General features: G+C 36.8%; 1 protein-coding gene across 1 annotated transcript; it reads right to left on the reverse strand.

The window, feature by feature from the left end:
• Window positions 1–759: 759 nt before the first annotated feature.
• On the reverse strand, window positions 760–11,873 carry angptl5.L (angiopoietin like 5 L homeolog). Its single transcript, XM_018247753.2, has 7 exons — window positions 11,702–11,873; window positions 11,478–11,581; window positions 7,921–8,014; window positions 7,428–7,528; window positions 3,707–3,827; window positions 3,163–3,348; window positions 760–1,187 (listed from the first exon to the last, which is right to left on the reverse strand). Exons 1-7 carry the CDS (start codon window positions 11,763–11,765, stop codon window positions 868–870), a joined length of 990 nt encoding a protein of 329 aa, XP_018103242.1. The 5' UTR covers window positions 11,766–11,873; the 3' UTR covers window positions 760–867.
• Window positions 11,874–17,606: the final 5,733 nt, after the last annotated feature.

Genomic DNA, 17,606 nt, shown 5'->3' on the forward strand with positions numbered 1-17,606 from the left:
TATCATTGGAATTTGAGATTTTGCTTCAATTTGGAAAAGCCTTGGGAAAAAACTCAACTTCTAAATTTTTTCGAATTCAAGATTTTCTAACTCTAATTTCTAGGATTTATCAATCGCAAGACATTTAGAATTAAATGAGTCCATTTCCTCTTTTTTTCAAAATGTTCTGGATCCCACAGTATTTCTTTCACAGTCCTCTGTTCATTCACCCTTTTTTTCTGATCTGATCATTATATCTTGCAGTACATATGGAATGGATCATAGCCACGGAATCAGACTGCACTACTAAATGACTGGCCCTTACTTATAAGTTACACAACGGTACAAATGGAATGAATAGAAATCAAGGAACCAATGAACAGGGCCCATGACTAACATACTTTTTGGTCTATTGTTTTAATCATATATCTATGGAGTTGTTTTACATTGGGCAAACTGGGAAAGAGAACTACTCCATGTTTGGTCCTTGCAAGGTAGAGGTAGATATTTAGATTACCAATATACAACCTCCTCCCTTCCTCCACCCTTTGTTGTAACCGTTTTGTTAAAAGAAGTCCATTATGCATGTCTATGCCAGTCATTCTGCTGATCATAAATGTAGGACTGGAAGCAATATGAACAACAGTGTGGATTAAAGTCCTTACATTAATGATATAAGTGTAATCATGCAAGGTACTACAAAGGCCGTTGCTGGATTTTTAATGTACAGAAGTAGCGGGAGTTAGGGCACTACCTTTTCATTAAATAAATACTCTTGGGCAGTTTGCATGTTATTTTATTAAACATACTTTACATAAATATGCCATTTAAATATATGAAAAACCTTTAATAACCTTTCAATATACTCTACTTTTCAGTAAACCAAAATCACTGGAAATAAGGATTATATATTCTTTTAATTTTCATAGAAGCAGATTTGATTTTCACAGTTTCCTTGTTTTCTTTCCACGTGTCCCAGTGTATGCCGGAGATATCCACATGCCTTGTTACTTTGTGAACTCCATTCAGGTTGGCTGTACCACACTGACTAAACCACCAGCCACTCCGGTTGTTGAGCAGACTACAGCTGTTTATAGACTTGCCATTAACAGTACATGATGGGTTACACCTATCATTGTCAGCATCAAAGGTGCTGAAAGGCATAGCATTCTGATTGTCTTCTTTCTTGTAGCCTCGAAGAGCATCACCTACAATTAAATATAGATAATATGTTTATCTAACTACTTTAAACAGTCAGAGTCACGTTCTTTGTTATATCTGTAGAGAAAACTTTCATTTGTGAATGAGTAAGGAGAATGTACGTAGGGGCAGATTTATCAAGGGTCGAAGTGAATTCGAGGGAGTTTTCGAAGTAAAATATTCGAAATTCAAAGTAATTTTTTGGATACTTCGACCATCAAATAGGATAATACGGGTTAATTAACCCTCGATATTCGACCGTCGAAGTAAAATCCTTCGACTTCGAATATCGAAGTCGAAGGATTTACCGATATTCGTTTGTTCGAACGATCGTAGGATTTTAATCCATCAATCGAACGATTTTCCTTTGACCAGAAATTGCTAGGAAAGCCTATGGGGACCTTCCCCATAGGCTAACATTGATGCTCGGTAGGTTTTAGGTGGTGAAGTAGGGGGTCAAAGCTTTTTTTAAAGAGACAGTACTTCGACTATCGAATGGTCGAATAGTCAAACAATTTTAAGTTCGAATCGTTCAATTCGAAGTCATAGTCGAAGGTTGAAGTAGCCAATTCGATGGTCGAAGTAGCCAAAAAAACATTCGAAATTCTAAGTATTTTTTATTCTATTCCTTCACTCGAGCTAAGTAAATGTGCCCCTACGACTTCGATTGAAATTAAAATCGTTCGAATATTCGACCATTTGATAATTGAAGTACTATCTCTTTAAAAGAACTTGGACTTCAATACTTCACCAAATTAAACCTGCCGAAATGCTATGTTAGCGTATGGGGACCTTCTAGTGCATTTTTTTATGTTTTTGGAAGTCGAAGTAAAATCGTTTGATCGATCGATGAAATCCTTCGCAGGATACCCAAATTTGATGAAAAAAACTTCGACTTCGATATTCGAAGTAGAAGTATTTCAATTCGATGGTCGAATTTCAAAGTATTTTTAACTTCGAAATTCGACCCTTGTTAAATATGCCCCTAATGTTAGCAACAGTAAAAATATGCCCAATATTTTTTTCCCTTTCTGCTGACAATTTGCTCTCCTAGACACACTTGAAGGCCAAGCTTGAAGGTTAAGGTAAGACTTAGGGTGAATACTCTGAAGCTGACCCCACCGGGGGCTTAGAGCAGTGGCAGAATGAGAGTAGCCTAAAGGCTAGTTGAAACTGAAAATTTGGGAAAATTTGGGAAAATTACAATTTGCTCTCCTAGATACTCTCTCTCTTAATGTTTTTTTTTTTTTTAGATTTTTCAATAACAAATCACAAAAATAAAAATAAATAAAAAAAACAAAAAAAAAAACAGAAATGAGGTAGCAATCCTAGTGCATAGTGTAGTACATACTGTATACATTTTTTCAAAATAAATGTTAATTCACATACATTGTAGGTTACCAGTTTATATTTCACTGATCTAAGCAAGAAATGAATATCTGTTGGGGCTTCTGTGGTAGACTTATAGGTTCTCCTAGATACTTTTGAAGGTCAGTTAGAGTTAGACTTGGGGTGAATATTTATTTGCTGTTCTAGATATTCTTGGAAATATGGCTAAATGACTGATACCCTGATATTTCCCGATATTTGCAACCATTTTATTAGCTATGGGGTGAGCCTAAAGAAAAGTTGGACCTTCAAGGGTGCTTGAACTGAAAAAAAACGATAACCACTGGGATAAAGGTATTATATATGTACATTTTCTTGATCCTGAATGGGTGGCAATTTGTTATGTACAGCCCAATGACTAAAATCACAAACCTTTTACGCAAGGCCTATACACCTCTTCTTTAAAATACAAACCAGCCCTAAAAACATTCCTACAGAAAACGTCACGCAATGTTTTTCTATACTCAATTGGTCAAGTGGTCTGTGGTGTAACAGCAATTTTTGGTGTATCTTAAAAATTAGCACCTCCTGTGTTTTTTATTGTCTTTTTCCTTCAAAAAAATAATGCATTTACATGTTTTTTAGTGCTCTTACCTGAAGTTCCTGAATAGCGTCCAACGTGCATTATAAAATTATTACTTTCATCTTCAAGCCAGAAGCTATCATATGAGGCATAAGCAATTGTGCCATCTTCAGCCTCCAAAGCAATGTTCAGCATGAAGATTGAGTTTTTCTGATTCAGGATGCAGAATGTCTTCTTCAGACCCAACCAAAATTCTCCTTGAAAAACAAATTATAAAATATTAATTATTTTGTCACACAATAAGGCCCCTATTGATGATTGCTTTAGGTTTTTGGCTCGAGCAACCATTAAGGACAACTGCCGTGAGTTTCCGTACTTATGTTGGGTTTTTGGCCAAAAAAACTCAGCAATATTTCCCTGGATAAAAACGTTGGCACCTAAAACTGCCAAAGTTTTTCCTTGTTACAAAAGCCCATTTGGAGATAATTACAGTTTTTTCTGCTGAACCCCATGCTGACTGAAAAGAAAATGAACTAGAATCATTATCAGCAATGTGAAACTGCACTCTGAGCAAACTAACACACTTTTTTTAAGGACTCCTTTAAATCTCACTACCTGAAAGCTCTCCAAATCCTTCCCTATAATCAATCCAGCTTCTCTGGAAATCAATTGATCCATCAATTCTTTTCTGAATAACTGTCCAACCTCCTCCTCGATAGTCCATGTCGCAAAATGCCTAGTCACAAGTAAAAAGACAGTACTTATTAAAGGAAACATAATCATCTTCACAGTTGCAATTTATATGGTTTTTAAAATGACTGTTAAAAAAATCAGGCTGCATTTTCCTGTAAGAGTACCAAAACAGTTGACCATTTGACAAAGGGAGGTGTAGACTCTCCCCAACCAGTGTGCACAGTGGCAAAGTTGGTTAAATAAAAATGCAAATAATTGTAAGTACTTGGCTTCTTCTGTGTATTCTCGGATAGACCAATGATATGGTTGAATATATAGATGAGGCAACTTACTGGCACCTATAATGCAAAGTGTGCTTCATTTTTTTGCACCATCAGGAAAAAAACTATAAAAAGAATATATATAAAATATAAGCTGTTACCTTAATTAAATGAGACCTCAGATCTCGCTTCACCTGTGTGCTTAAGCCACTTAAGACAAGGCTTATTCATAACAAATATCATATGAAACGTGAGCTACCGTATGGGAACTGCTTTTGGCACATTAGAATATGTCTCCAGTGTTGGACTGAGATGCTAGGATTTCTCCTGAAAACCTTAGTCAAAAGGTCCACTCTCCACACTTTCTCCTCTCTTCTCATGCCTTTTTTATTCCCCCAGTCTCTGTTTTATCTACTCTGACATATCTAAAACACCAAAATGAAAAATGACAGTAGTATAGCATTATAAAATCAAAGAGCAGGTGGGCTCATTGACACCTGGGTTCACTAGGAGTTTTTCTGGTACCCTGGTGAGCCAATCCAACACAAAGGGGCCAATTCATTAACTTCGAGTGAAAGAATAGAAGAAAAAAACTTTGAATTTCGAAGTGATTTTTTGGCTACTTCGACCATCGAATGGGCGACTTCGACCTTCAACTACGACTTTGAATCGAAGGATTCAAACTAAAAATCGTTTGACTATTCGATAGTCGAAGTACTGTCTCTTTAAGAAAAAACTTCGACCCCCTAGTTCGCCACTTTAAAGCTACCGAACCCAATGTTAGCCTATGGGGAAGGTCCCCATAGGCTTGCCTAACTTTTTTTGGTCGAAGGATAATCCTTCGATCGTTGGATTAAAATCCTTAGAATCGTTTGATTTGAAGGATTTAATCGTTCGATCGAACGATTATTCCTTCGATCGTTCGATATTCAAAGTCGAAGGATTTTCATTCCCAGTCGAATATCGAGGGTTAATTAACCCTCGATATTCGACCCTTGATGAATTTGCCCCTACAAGATTCACATCAAAACAGATGCTGAATGGGTTTCTGTGGGGCCAGGAATTTGCTGTGCTTTTCAATGACTGCAGCCATCCCTCAGGGTCTAAATTATTTGGGGGAGAATGATGCAACAAAAGACATTAAGGGGCAATTTAAGATTGCAACCTTTAAGGAAACCCTGCGTTGAGTTTACAAATCACATGGGGTTGTGTGACACAAAAAAAAACCTCTGCAATTTTTTTCATTTTACCTGAACCTGCTTTTGAAAATGAAGAATAACTTTGGTAGCGACTGCATTGAAGCAAAGCTGCTTTTAAGTTGATTGTAAGATTACAGTAACATCGGCATGCTGTGGGCTGTGCCATAACGTGTGTCCGTGTGCAGGAGTACCCAGAACATTAGATTATAAAGCAGAATTTGTATTTGGTTCTTGGTTCCTTAGTGTTTAAACCAATGGTACTCTCCAACCAATAACAGAAGATGGTTGAAAAAGTAATGAAAATTCCATGAAGTCTTACTTTCTTCCATTAAGCATCCATCTCATTATTTTAAAGGAGCTTTTCAACATTATAGGAGTTTTCTCAACATTTCCAACATGTATAAATAGTGATCTCTTACAAAGAGAATATACTCATTGGGCTTGGGTCACATCATGTATGAGTTTACTCAGAAATATTTTATAACTCTGCTTAGTACTGTACCTGTTACTTTTTATGATCTTACTGCAGCTGGAAAGCATTTTTTTACAGTAAATTAATGCACTCAAATATGGAAAATACAATTACATCATCAAAAGGAAAATAAACATCTCAGAAGGCAGCTCTTCCAGAAGTATATATAAAAAGCATGTGTTCAATAATTGCATATATGCAAAATAATTAAATTTTTCTAACAGAAATAATTGTGAGCTGGACTAACACGAGAAGGTAAGAGATGATTTGGTTATTGGGGGATGAACATAAAAGTGAATTGGGGAACCAGATTTGTGAACTGCCTATTTGATTTTCTTCAGCCCAAAGGTACATTCAATAAATTATTCTCAGTAGCCATTACTTGGCAAATGTTACAGTTGATATCCACGCACAAAGGAGAATCAACTAAGGGAATAAGGAAATCAACTAAAACAAAGTACTTTATATTCTGGACACAAGAGCCGTAGTTGTCAAAGACTACGTGGTTCTACTGGATGGATTGTATCAATAACAATTAGAAGGTTTCTTGTAACACTAACACCAAGGGGCACATTTACTAAGGGTCGAATATTGAGGGTTAATAAAACCTCAAATTCGACCCTCGAATACAAATATCAAATTCGAAGAATTTAGCGCAAACCCTACGATCGATCGTTCAAAGTAAAAACGATAAAATCCTTTGAATCGAACGATTCGAACAATTTTAAGCGATCAATTGAAGGATTTTTCTTCTATCAAAAAAAGCTTAGAAAAGTGATGGGGAAGGTCCCCATAGGCTAACAAGTACTTGGACTATCGAATGGTCCAATAGTTGAAAGATTTTTAGTTTAATCGAAGTCGAAGGTCGTAGTAGCCTATTCAATGGTCGAAGTACCCAAAAAAATACTTCGAAATTCGAAGTTTTTTTCATTGGAATACTTCACTCGAGCTTAGTAAATGTGACCCCCAGTTCCATTGGTTCCCTTGGATCACTGCATCAAATTAGAGTAAGAACCTGGTAACTTAGATTGGTAGGACGTTTTTGGGATTTGGCACTGGGAAATATATTTTGTCAATAGCTGAACAACCCATAAAAGAAAAATCCACATCACTACTGAGGCTCTGAATCAAAAGAGTAGCAGCATTAGAACAACAAAATACAGAGGAACTGACCTGGGGTGGAACACAACAGCATAAAAAGTAAAAGCATAAGTGTATAAATAACAGGGAACTTACCCATCCAAGGGAGAAAGTCCTAGCTAAGGGATCAAACACAATTAGGAAGTATAGGCTGACGAGTCAGCAATGCAACAACTACTTTCAACTACGGATGGACCAAACCCTTCTTTTTTGGGTTTTTGGACGAATCCCAGAATACTTTTGTCTGGAGTCGGCCAAATACTGAGTCATATCCAAACCCTCACGCTGGGCGGAAACTGCCAATGTGCGAGCGAAAAAAACCCCATTATATAGGGCTTGAATTTTGTTCATCTAGGCTTTTGGATTCGGACTAATCCTTCTAAAAATGACTTGGATTTGGCTGAATCCCTAACCATACTCGGGATTCGGTGCATCCCTATGTTCAGCCTAACCATGCAAGACAGAAAGTGAAGCTACTCCATGTTTATAAAGACTGCCTAAGATACACAAGAAAGGAGCTAAATCTCATTAGCATGAATGTAGAGCCGAAATACAAAACAGCCACTATTTACCTCAAATGGTGAATAGGTTCCTTCTGGTTGGATTATGTACAACCCACTTGGAGCTTTAGAAACTGAGTGAAATGTTTCCTTGATATCACTGCAATCAAAACCTATTGGTATAGGAAGTTAGTATTTATTAGTCACCAGTTATATAACTATTATTTAATAATAGTAATATTAATAACAATATTTATCAAGGCGCTGTTAGCAATACGCCCTTTAAATATTTTCTAAAAAGGCCTTCTCCCATAGACTCCATTTTATCCAAATAATTCTGATTTTTAAAATTAATTTCCTTTTTCTCTGTAATAATAAAACAGTAGCTTGTACTTGATCCAAACTAAGATATTATTAATCCTTATTGGAGGCAAAACCAGCCTATTGGCTTCATTAAATGATTTTTTAGTAGACAAGGTATAAAGACACAAATTACGGAAAGATCCCTTATCCGGAAACCCCCAGGTCCCATACCTGTATTTCACTCAAGATTAATATATCTCACCGTGTGTTTGAATTGGCCTTTGTGGAAAAGGATCTGTATGTTTTTTCAAGACTTCTGCATTCAAAAGAAGAACCTTATTGGTTAGTTCAAGAACCTATAGATTTAATGACAGTAAGATTTAGTTTATTTTTCACTCTGTATATTGTTATTTGTTAAAAACTAAGGGGCAGATTTACCTAGGGTCGAATATCGAGGGTTAATTAACCCTCGATATTCAACTGTCGAATGTAAATCCTTCGAATATCGAAGTCGAAGGATTTAACGCAAATAGTTTGATCGAACAATCGAACGAAAAATCGTTTGATCGAACAATTAAATCCTTCGAACGATTCGAAGGATTCTAATCCATCGATCGAACGATTTTTCTTCGACCAAAAAAAGATTGCAAAGCCCAGCGCCGGATTTCAATTTCGGGCGTCCCTAGGCCGCGCGGTCCGACCAGGTGGCCGCGCGGTCCTAGCGCCCACCTCACCTCCCCTTCCCAGCGCGCCGGCGAAAAAACGCCGGCGCAGCTACTGTAATTGCATGGGGGCGTATAATGCGGCTGGGCGGCATGCCGCCCCTATTTTTTTGCCGCCCTAGGCCCGGGCCTATGCGGCCTTGCCGCAAATCCGGGCCTGGCAAAGCCTATGGGGACCTTCCCCATAGGCTAACATTGACTTCGGTAGGTTTTAGGGGGCGAAGTAGGGGGTCGAAGTTTTTTTTAAAGAGACTTCGACTATCGAATGGTCGAATATTCGAACGATTTTTAGTTCGAATCGTTCGATTCAAAGTCGTAGTCGAAGATCGAAGTAGCCAATTCGATGGTCAAAGTAGCCAAAAAAAACATTTGAAATTCAAAGTTTTTTTTATTCTATTCCTTCACTCGAACTAAGTAAATGGGCCCCAAAAATGTGTGATTTGCGTATTAGTATAAAAACAAATCGAAGCTTGAGCCACAGAACTATTAATACCCACCTACTAAACATATATATGAAGAGCCGCAACATAATGTATATTGATTATGCATTGAATTATGCATAAGGTTAAGATAAGATGCTAAGGGCTTTTAATGTTCTCATAAATTGAGATACAGTATAACCTCTCTTTCACTTGCCATACCATCACTTATTAATAACGTTTGGGTATTGTTCCCGAATGTATTTTAATTTGCTTAGCAGCAGCAGTGCAATGTACGCTTCAGTCCCTTGTGAAATTACATTTTTATGCCAAACTTTAGTTAATTGAAAATGACAGTTTAGCTCAGAAACAAAGCTATCAGAGCAAACCTTGCCCATGTAAATTGTCAAAGGATTAAGGGGGTTATTTATCAAAGTCCAAATTATTCTCAATATTTTCTGCTGCAAACTCCAATCAAATCCACTTTGGTTCTTTGCGCTTATTTATTATTACATTTTCCCAAAAATTTGCTTTCCCAAAAAAAAAATCAGATTTTCACAATTTCATACCTCCCAACATTTTGTAAATAAAAAGAGGGTCCAAAAAGTTTTGACCACGCACATTTTTGTGGTCACACCCCCAAATTACTATGTTCATTTTACAAAATTTGCCAGGTGAACATATTTCTGTGTTTTTTTTCCAGCTATTACAGTTTTGCTAATGAAGGTGAATTGCCCTTTAAGCTGTGAGTCTAACGTCTCCCAAGGGACCTGTTATCTTATAGTGTTTACAATTAATTATTTGCTTATCTCAAAATTGTTACAAAAGTGTCTTATCTGCAGCTGTGGCTGTTCTGGGCTCTCTGCCAAAAGCCAATTACTTTAGAAACTTTGTTTCTTTTTCTGCCTGTTCAATGCAGAGAAAATCGTGACTTTCCAGTACAAACGAGGGACTGCGGGTTGAGCTGTCAAAAGAGGGACTGTCCCTCTGAAAACGGGACAGTTGGGAGGTATGCGATTTTTTCGGATTTTTCACCTGAAAACTTCAGGGTATTGCACGAAACCCATCGCACATCAAAAAATCATTGGGACTTCTCCCATTGACATATGTAATATCAACAGGTCTGAGATGGCGGATTTTCAGATTCGGACTTTTCCATCCACGGGGTTTAATAAATTCTGAAAAATTCCTGATTTTTTTAAAAGTCAGATTCAAAGTCAGAGTCAAAATTCCCTAATTTTTCGTGATGTTTGCATTCATATTTAGTAAATATCCTCCTAAGTGACGATCTAGATACACGGACATAGCACTATAGGGCACAGGAAGCAATTTGGACCTTTTCAATATAAACATATATATCTGCACAATACAGAAATATGCTCACTGTAATCTGGGCTTCCAATTGGTCGATGGACAGATCCAGCATCAAAATGACCCTTATAGTATGCTTGCTTTAAGCTGGCCATAGACGCAAAGATCAGATCGTACGAATCAAGGATTCATAAGATTTTCGGACCGTGTGTGGAGAGTCCCGACATTTTTCGCCCCATGGAGATCGGTCGTTTAGTCGATCGGACAAGTTAAAAGATTTCTGTTGGCTGCCAATAATATCTCTGCGTGTATTGCCAATCGTATGATTTGTAGGGGGAGACTGTCACCAGCTTTGGTTGGACATAACTATCGTACGATTGCTGTCAGGGGCAGAACATCGACAGATCTGTTCTTTTACTACTTTATTTGACCGGAATGGTTAGTGGTAGGTCGGGAGATGGGGGAGTCCGATCGTACGATCGGATCTTTGCGTCTATGGCCAGCTTAAAGGAGAAGGAAAGTAAAAAATTGAATCCTACTTTATTGCCTGTCCCACCAGGCCCCCTCCTGAAACGATGTTGTAAAAACTTGTATTTCACTGCTGCATCTGAGCACTTACACTCCGAAGTTATGGCGCTTGTAACAGTTTGGCGCGGCCATATTCAAATAGGCGCGTCACTTCCGCCCTGCGCTCTGTTGTTAATGCGCATGTTTGTTCTCAGCTCCTTAGCGATGACAAGCTGTATTTCGTGCTGTATTTTGTCTGAATAAAGCCCTGGAAATAAAGGCTTTTTAAGAAAATTCCCGCTGGGTGCTGTCTATTTATGCAAAATGTTCCTGTAATTTCGGCTGTTGGTGGCAGCCTGGGACGTGCACCAAAAGACTGTTTATGAAGGGTGAGTGCTGACCTTTTATCCTCTGTATGACGAGCGGAGGTGTCATGTGACCGCATCGTCATCGCTGCACATAGAAGAAAAATGATTCTAGTGCGCATGCGCAGGGCACGGATGCAAACGATTGCGCATGCGTGTGCCCTATTCAGAAGCATTTGTGGACAGAAACAAAGGTATGCTATTTCATACATGCTTACACTTTTTTAAAAAACGATTGCAGCTAAAAGATTGAGTGAAAATCTAATGGGAGATTGCTTGCTGGTACTTATATCTACTATTTATAGGCAACACTTGCAGCTTAAGTCATTTTTTGGCTTTCCTTCTCCTTTAACAAAGACATAGGCACACCTCACAAAACGAACCTTACACCAATCTGGCATTTCTGTCTCTTTGCCTTACTCCTGTTCCTAATTACCTCTGTCACAGCAACAAATATAACATTGGCTGCACACGGCCTTCATCTAAACAATATACCTGGTTTGAAAGAAAATCAAGAGATTTCTGTTGTTCTTCCAACATATTCTTTAACATTTTCTTGGTGCTTCTTGCATAATAAATAAGGGAGTTCTGCAGGTTCCCTACAATACAGACAATACATCATTAGGAAACAGTTGCATGAGTCATATTAGTTAGTTTTCCCTATTCTCATAGTTATAGGTAAAAACATGTGGGCGCCCATTTATAAAGCTACTACTTACTGCACATATTGTATTTCTTTTCTTGCAAAGTTGGGGAATGTTCCTTGCAGTTTGGTAAGCACATTTCAATTGTGGGTGGTTCACTTTTTCTCCTTGACGACGTGAGATTTTTCAGAGAGGCTTTGACAACACTGGCTGATGCGGCACCGACAATTAAGCGGCCCTAAACAAATTAAACCGTCCTTATTACTTAGAAACAACATGAGAAACAAGATATGAATGTCTTATAGCCATTACTGATGGACAAATTTATTAGCCAGACATGGATTTGCAGCACATTTTTGCTGCCCGTGAATGTTTTCACGAAACTACGGCGAAAATTTGCCATGGAAAATAATTATGACGGGTGACAATTTTTATGAGCGTCAATTTTTTTGTACATAACAATTGTGACCGTCATAATTATTTGGACATCTATTGACTTTAATCCATTTGGACAAAAGAGTCGCTCGTATAAAAATTGTAGATTTTGTCAAAATTGTTGCGCATCAATATTATTTTGACGCCATTGACTTTTGCGAATTTTTGCCATTTGGCCAATTTTTTGGGGGTTGGCAAAGAGAAATGGGACAGATTCGCCCATCACTAATAGCCATATAACAGATCACAAAAAAAAAAAAGATCAGGAACATTTGCTGCACTATTACCATAGCTTCTCAACAGCTGCCCAGAACACACTAAGGGGGTTATTTATCAAAGGTTGAATTTTGAATTTATGTACATTTTTTTTCTAGTCTAAAAACATTTAAACATACTCACAACTCGAATGGGAGGTTATTTATTAGGGATGCACCGAATCCAGGATTTGGTTCGGGATTCGGCCTTTTTCAGCAGGATTCGGATTTGCATATGCAAATTAGGATTAGGTTCGGTATTCGCCCGAATCTTTCGCAAAGAATTCAGGGGTTCGGCTTAATCCAAAATAGTGGATTTTTATTTATAAAAAAACTTGAATTCCTTAAATTTGATTGCATAGTCCTAACCTGAATATTCAAAAAAACCTTGAATGTCAGGAAGACAATTAACATATTCCAGTTGTTCAACCGACCTCTGCGACTGACTTGTAAATGAACTCGGCAGGTTTTAGATGGCAAACATTCGAATTAGAGCTGTTTCCATGGTCAAGATGTGTTAAATCTCAAATACAAATTTACTTTCGAATCTGTGCTTTTAAATTCGAATATGTGAGTTTTGACAACAAAAAAAATTTAAAATCGAATTCAAATTTACCATTTGAACTTTAATAAATCTGCCCATAACCATGGGCTGTGTCACTGATACTCCTAACAAGATCCAAGATAATGTATTTTAGGGTTTAGCTCTCCTTTATGGTCAATAGGGAGTTGTCCACACCTTGTACATATTGCTAAGCTCTACCAATAGACATATTAAGAAGGTTGTGCTAGATCATTTACACTTACAAAATGGCATAAAACATGGTGCAAAGAAATGCCAAATTTATACTGTTCTGGTATGATCAAGATTATCTGCGATTACAGAAATAATCTGTTACAAAAAAATTGTGCATTTTCTTTTAAGTAAGATTAAATACCAACATATATTGTGTATCACTTCCTATCTCCCATCCTTTTTTTAATTCCTCTCATCTCTCTTTCTTTCTTGTCCTATTTCTTTGGGGGGCTGTTCTCACAATCCTAAAAGGGGTGGTCCATTTTTAGGTAATTTTTCATATGTTAAAGGAAGGGCCAATTCTAAGGAATTTTTAAATTGGTTTTCATTATTTATTTTTATAGTTATTTGCCTTTTTCTTGCTATTACTACTTTTTATTACTCATCTTTATATTCAGGCTCTCTCCTATTCATATTTTAATCTCTTGTTCAAATGCATGGTTGCTAGGGTAATTTGGACCCTAGCTACCTGATTGTGTAAAATGTAAATAGAACAGCTGCTGGATAAAAAGCCAAATAACGCAAAAATCTTAAATAATAAAAAATGAAAACCAATTGCAAATTTTCTCAGAATATCACTTTCTACATCATACTTAGGTGCAGATCTATCAAGGGTCAAATCTCAAATTTGAAAAATGTCGAAATTCAAAAAGACCAACTGAAATTAAATGAAAGTTTTTGGCTGAATAGGTCCCTTTCCGTTCGAATTGTACAAATCTAAGTAATAGCGCATTCGAATCATCCGATTCTACGTTTTCCCCCCAAAAAATTAGATTTTTCAAAGTCCACCAATTGACTCCAAATAGGTTCTAGGAGGTCCCCATAGGCTAAGGGGCCCATTTACTTAGCTCGAGTGAAGGAATAGAAGGAAAAAAACTTCAAATTTCAAATGATTTTTTTGGCTACTTCGACCATTGAATTGGCTACTTCGACCTTCGACTACAACTTTGAATCGAACGATTCGAACTAAAAATCATTTGAATATTCAAAAGTACTGTCTCTTTAAAAAAAACTTCGACCCCGTACTTCGCCACCTAAAACCTACCGAGGTGTAATGTTAGCCTATGGGGAAAGTCCCCATAGGCTTTCTAAGGTTTTTTTGGTCGTAGAAAAATCGTTCGATCGATTGATTAAAATCCTTCAATTCGTAGGATTTAAACGATTTTTCATTCGATCGAACTAATTGCGGTAAATCCTTCGACTTCGATATTCGAAGTCAAAGGATTTACAATCGGCAGTCCAATATTGAGGGTTAATTAACCCTCAATATTTGACCCTATGTAAATCTGCCCCTAAAACTGGAATTCGGTAGGTTTTAAATGGTGAATGGTCAAAGTCTAATTTTTAAAGAGACAGTACATGATAAATTTCGAAATTCAAATGTTCACATTTTTTTCAGATTTGAATTGAATTTGGACTATTCCCGTAGTGGAAATACACAAAAATGAGCTCGAAATTTGAATTTTTTAAATTAGAATTTTCACTTCGACCTTTGATAAATCGGCCCCTAAAAGTTATCTCAAAGGTGAACAACCTTCAAGAAAAAAAAAAGAACACCAACAATGGACAATGTTTTGCACCACTTCGGACCTGGTATAACCCACTGATGCCAACCGATGAATTCAGGCACAGAAGAAATTCTGCAGTAAAACATATTGTAAACAGTGATACTCGAAATTAAAAATCATACACTACAAACATTCAGATAAACTGAATACAGCATCAAACAAACCGAAAAAGCAACTGGTATACCCTGACCCACGGCCAGGTTTCCTTAATGGTCCCAGTAAACTCACATCTGGAAATCCTACTGACAATTATGAGAGAGCTCACGCCCATACTAGACAAACATGACAGAGTGTGAAAAATATTCTTAGAACTTCCTCTCTTGGCATATAGACATTTGTCCAAGATGAAACATCTACAGAGTCAATAAAAAGTGGCACATCCTCCTGTCTGCATAAAATTATGAAACCTACACACATTGGAAGCTATTTCTTGAGTTCTCCAGCCTTATTTGAGATTTGGCAAAAAAAATTTAAATGATCACTAAAATGTGATTTCACTTTGTTTCAGTTGTTTTCACATTTTTACATAGATCGAGGTTTCTCATTATAAGTGCACATTCAAGATTTGTGAGTTTTCAAGCTTTTTTTATTAAAAAAAATATTATGGTAGGCTGCTTTTATTTCAGTAGGTTTAAACAATTGTGTTTTTGGATGATATATTATTTAATATAGATGACCGAAAAAACTTGTGATTTATTTCTGATTTATTGTCCTGGGCAAATAATGACTAACAAAATGTATTAAGGTTCGAGTTGTTTTTTCCACAAAATTTGATTATTTATGTTTTGGTCAAAACTCACATTTTCGAATCAATTGAGTCTTTCTTTCTTTTTTTTTTTTAAAAAAACTAGACTATTTGAGAATTATTATACCTTGACCCTGGAAATAGCTTGAATACGAAAATATACCATATAAATATAAAACCTGTCAAGGTTCTGTAGAAGTCAATGGCCCCATTTGGTCCCTGGAACTGTTTGAAGAGGTTAACAGTCTGCTCTTCCGCTGAAACTTGATCAATTTGTTTGTTTCCAGGTTGCGGGACTCAAACTTATAGAATCAGGTTTTTGCCATTCAAGTTTTTTGTTAATTAAGATACTATTTGAGTTTCAATGACAACTTTCAATGAAACTCTAAGGTCAGGGGCACACGGGCAGATTCGGGGGGAGATTTAGTCGCCTGGCGACTAACCGCCTCTTCTTCAGGGCGACAATCTCCCCGAACTTACTTCCAACTGCCTTCGATAATGAGAAAACACCAGCGCAATGGCACTCGCGGTGCTTCGATTTCTGAAGTCGCCCAAAGTTGCCACATGAAGAAACTTCGGGCGACTTCGGAAATCGAAGCGCCACAAGTGCATTTTTATCAGGGGGAAGGCAGTTCGGGGAGATTGTCGCCCCAAAGAAGAGGTGATTAGTCGCTAGGCAACTAAATCTCCCCGAATCTGCCCACGTGCCCCTACACTCGACCTTAGAAAAATCAGCCCCTAAATCACTGATACAGTTTATGAATCCAAATGTTTCTTTCCTGCAATTCACCAAAACCAAGAAAAGTTTCAATACAAAAAAATCTGTACTGGGTGATAATGTCAAAGAAGGTGCCAATCATGATGACAATCTATCCATCTGTAATGGGTTTACACTGTACTGTCTACCTCTGTATCTGAAACTGCTGCCTTTAAAAGGGAATTCATCTAAAATCATCTAATATTTTGGAAATATTCTAAGCATTTTTTGTGAATGTGATTTCTATTTTTCTAAAGAATCAAAATTAGAACCACACTTTACCATAATATTACTTGACAAAACCTTGGATTAAAACCAGATGTGCCGGGTTACGTAAGGATTTGAGTCTATTATCAAGTAGCACAAATGTCTTCCAACACAATCCTCTTCAAAGAAAAGTTTTTACTATTATAGTAATAAAGTAAATGTGAATTCATTTTATTTTCTCTGAAAAAAATCATATGAATTAATTATCTTTGACAGTGAGGGGGTTATTTATTAAAGTCCGAATGCCAAAACTCGAAAGATTCGAGTTTCTTTGTTCTATGAAATTTTAGTGGAAATTTTTTTAAATTTTTCGGGATTTATTATACCCTTAAAATGGAAAAAGTCGTAATCCAAAAAATCTGCCGAGGTTGTATATAAGTCAATGGAAAAGGTCCCTATCCTGTTTGGAAGTTTCTCTGGTCTGTGCTGGAATTAGCCCAAAAAAAGACTATTTTGGACTTTTCTAAAAAAAAAAAAAAAAAATCCCAAAGATTCTAGCTTTTCAGGAAAAAGCCCAAAAAATCTAGCGATTCTGGAAAAGCGGTATCATTTGATTTTATCGAGTTTATACCTGGTACAGTTAAATTGTGCTTTTTTTTTAATAATAAACAATGTCCAATCATGAATTCTAATTTGGTCTGACTTTTTTTATTTTGAATAGCCAAAAAAATTCGGATTTTGATAAATAAGGCCATTAATCTTATATTAGTTTTTCACATGTATTTTAAATTGAAATGTTACTTTAATAATATAAGGGGAGAAAGTAATGTAACAATCCAAATTAAATTGCTGATCAGGTCAGCCATATAAAAATATGAAACTCTTCATGCTACTTCAACAGCAAAAAAAATGATTATGAATAAATGTTTTTTTTGGTCCACTTACACTAAGGGGCAGATTTATCAAGGGTCGAATTTCGAAGTAGAAAAAAACTTCGAAATTCGACCATTGAATAGAATTCTCTGACATTCAAATTCGGAGGATTTTATACATCGTGCGATCATAGTATGATCATAGGATCGTACTCCGTTCGTACTTCGAAGCGAACGATTCGAACAATTTTATCGTACAATTTTCCCAAAAAATCCTTCGACTTAAAAAAACTTAGCAAAACACACAGGAGGTCCCCCATAGGCTAAGCAGCAATTCGGCAGGTTT

The sequence above is a fragment of the Xenopus laevis genome, chromosome 2L (genome assembly GCF_017654675.1).
Source record: "Xenopus laevis strain J_2021 chromosome 2L, Xenopus_laevis_v10.1, whole genome shotgun sequence".
Taxonomy (NCBI): Eukaryota; Metazoa; Chordata; class Amphibia; order Anura; family Pipidae; genus Xenopus; species Xenopus laevis.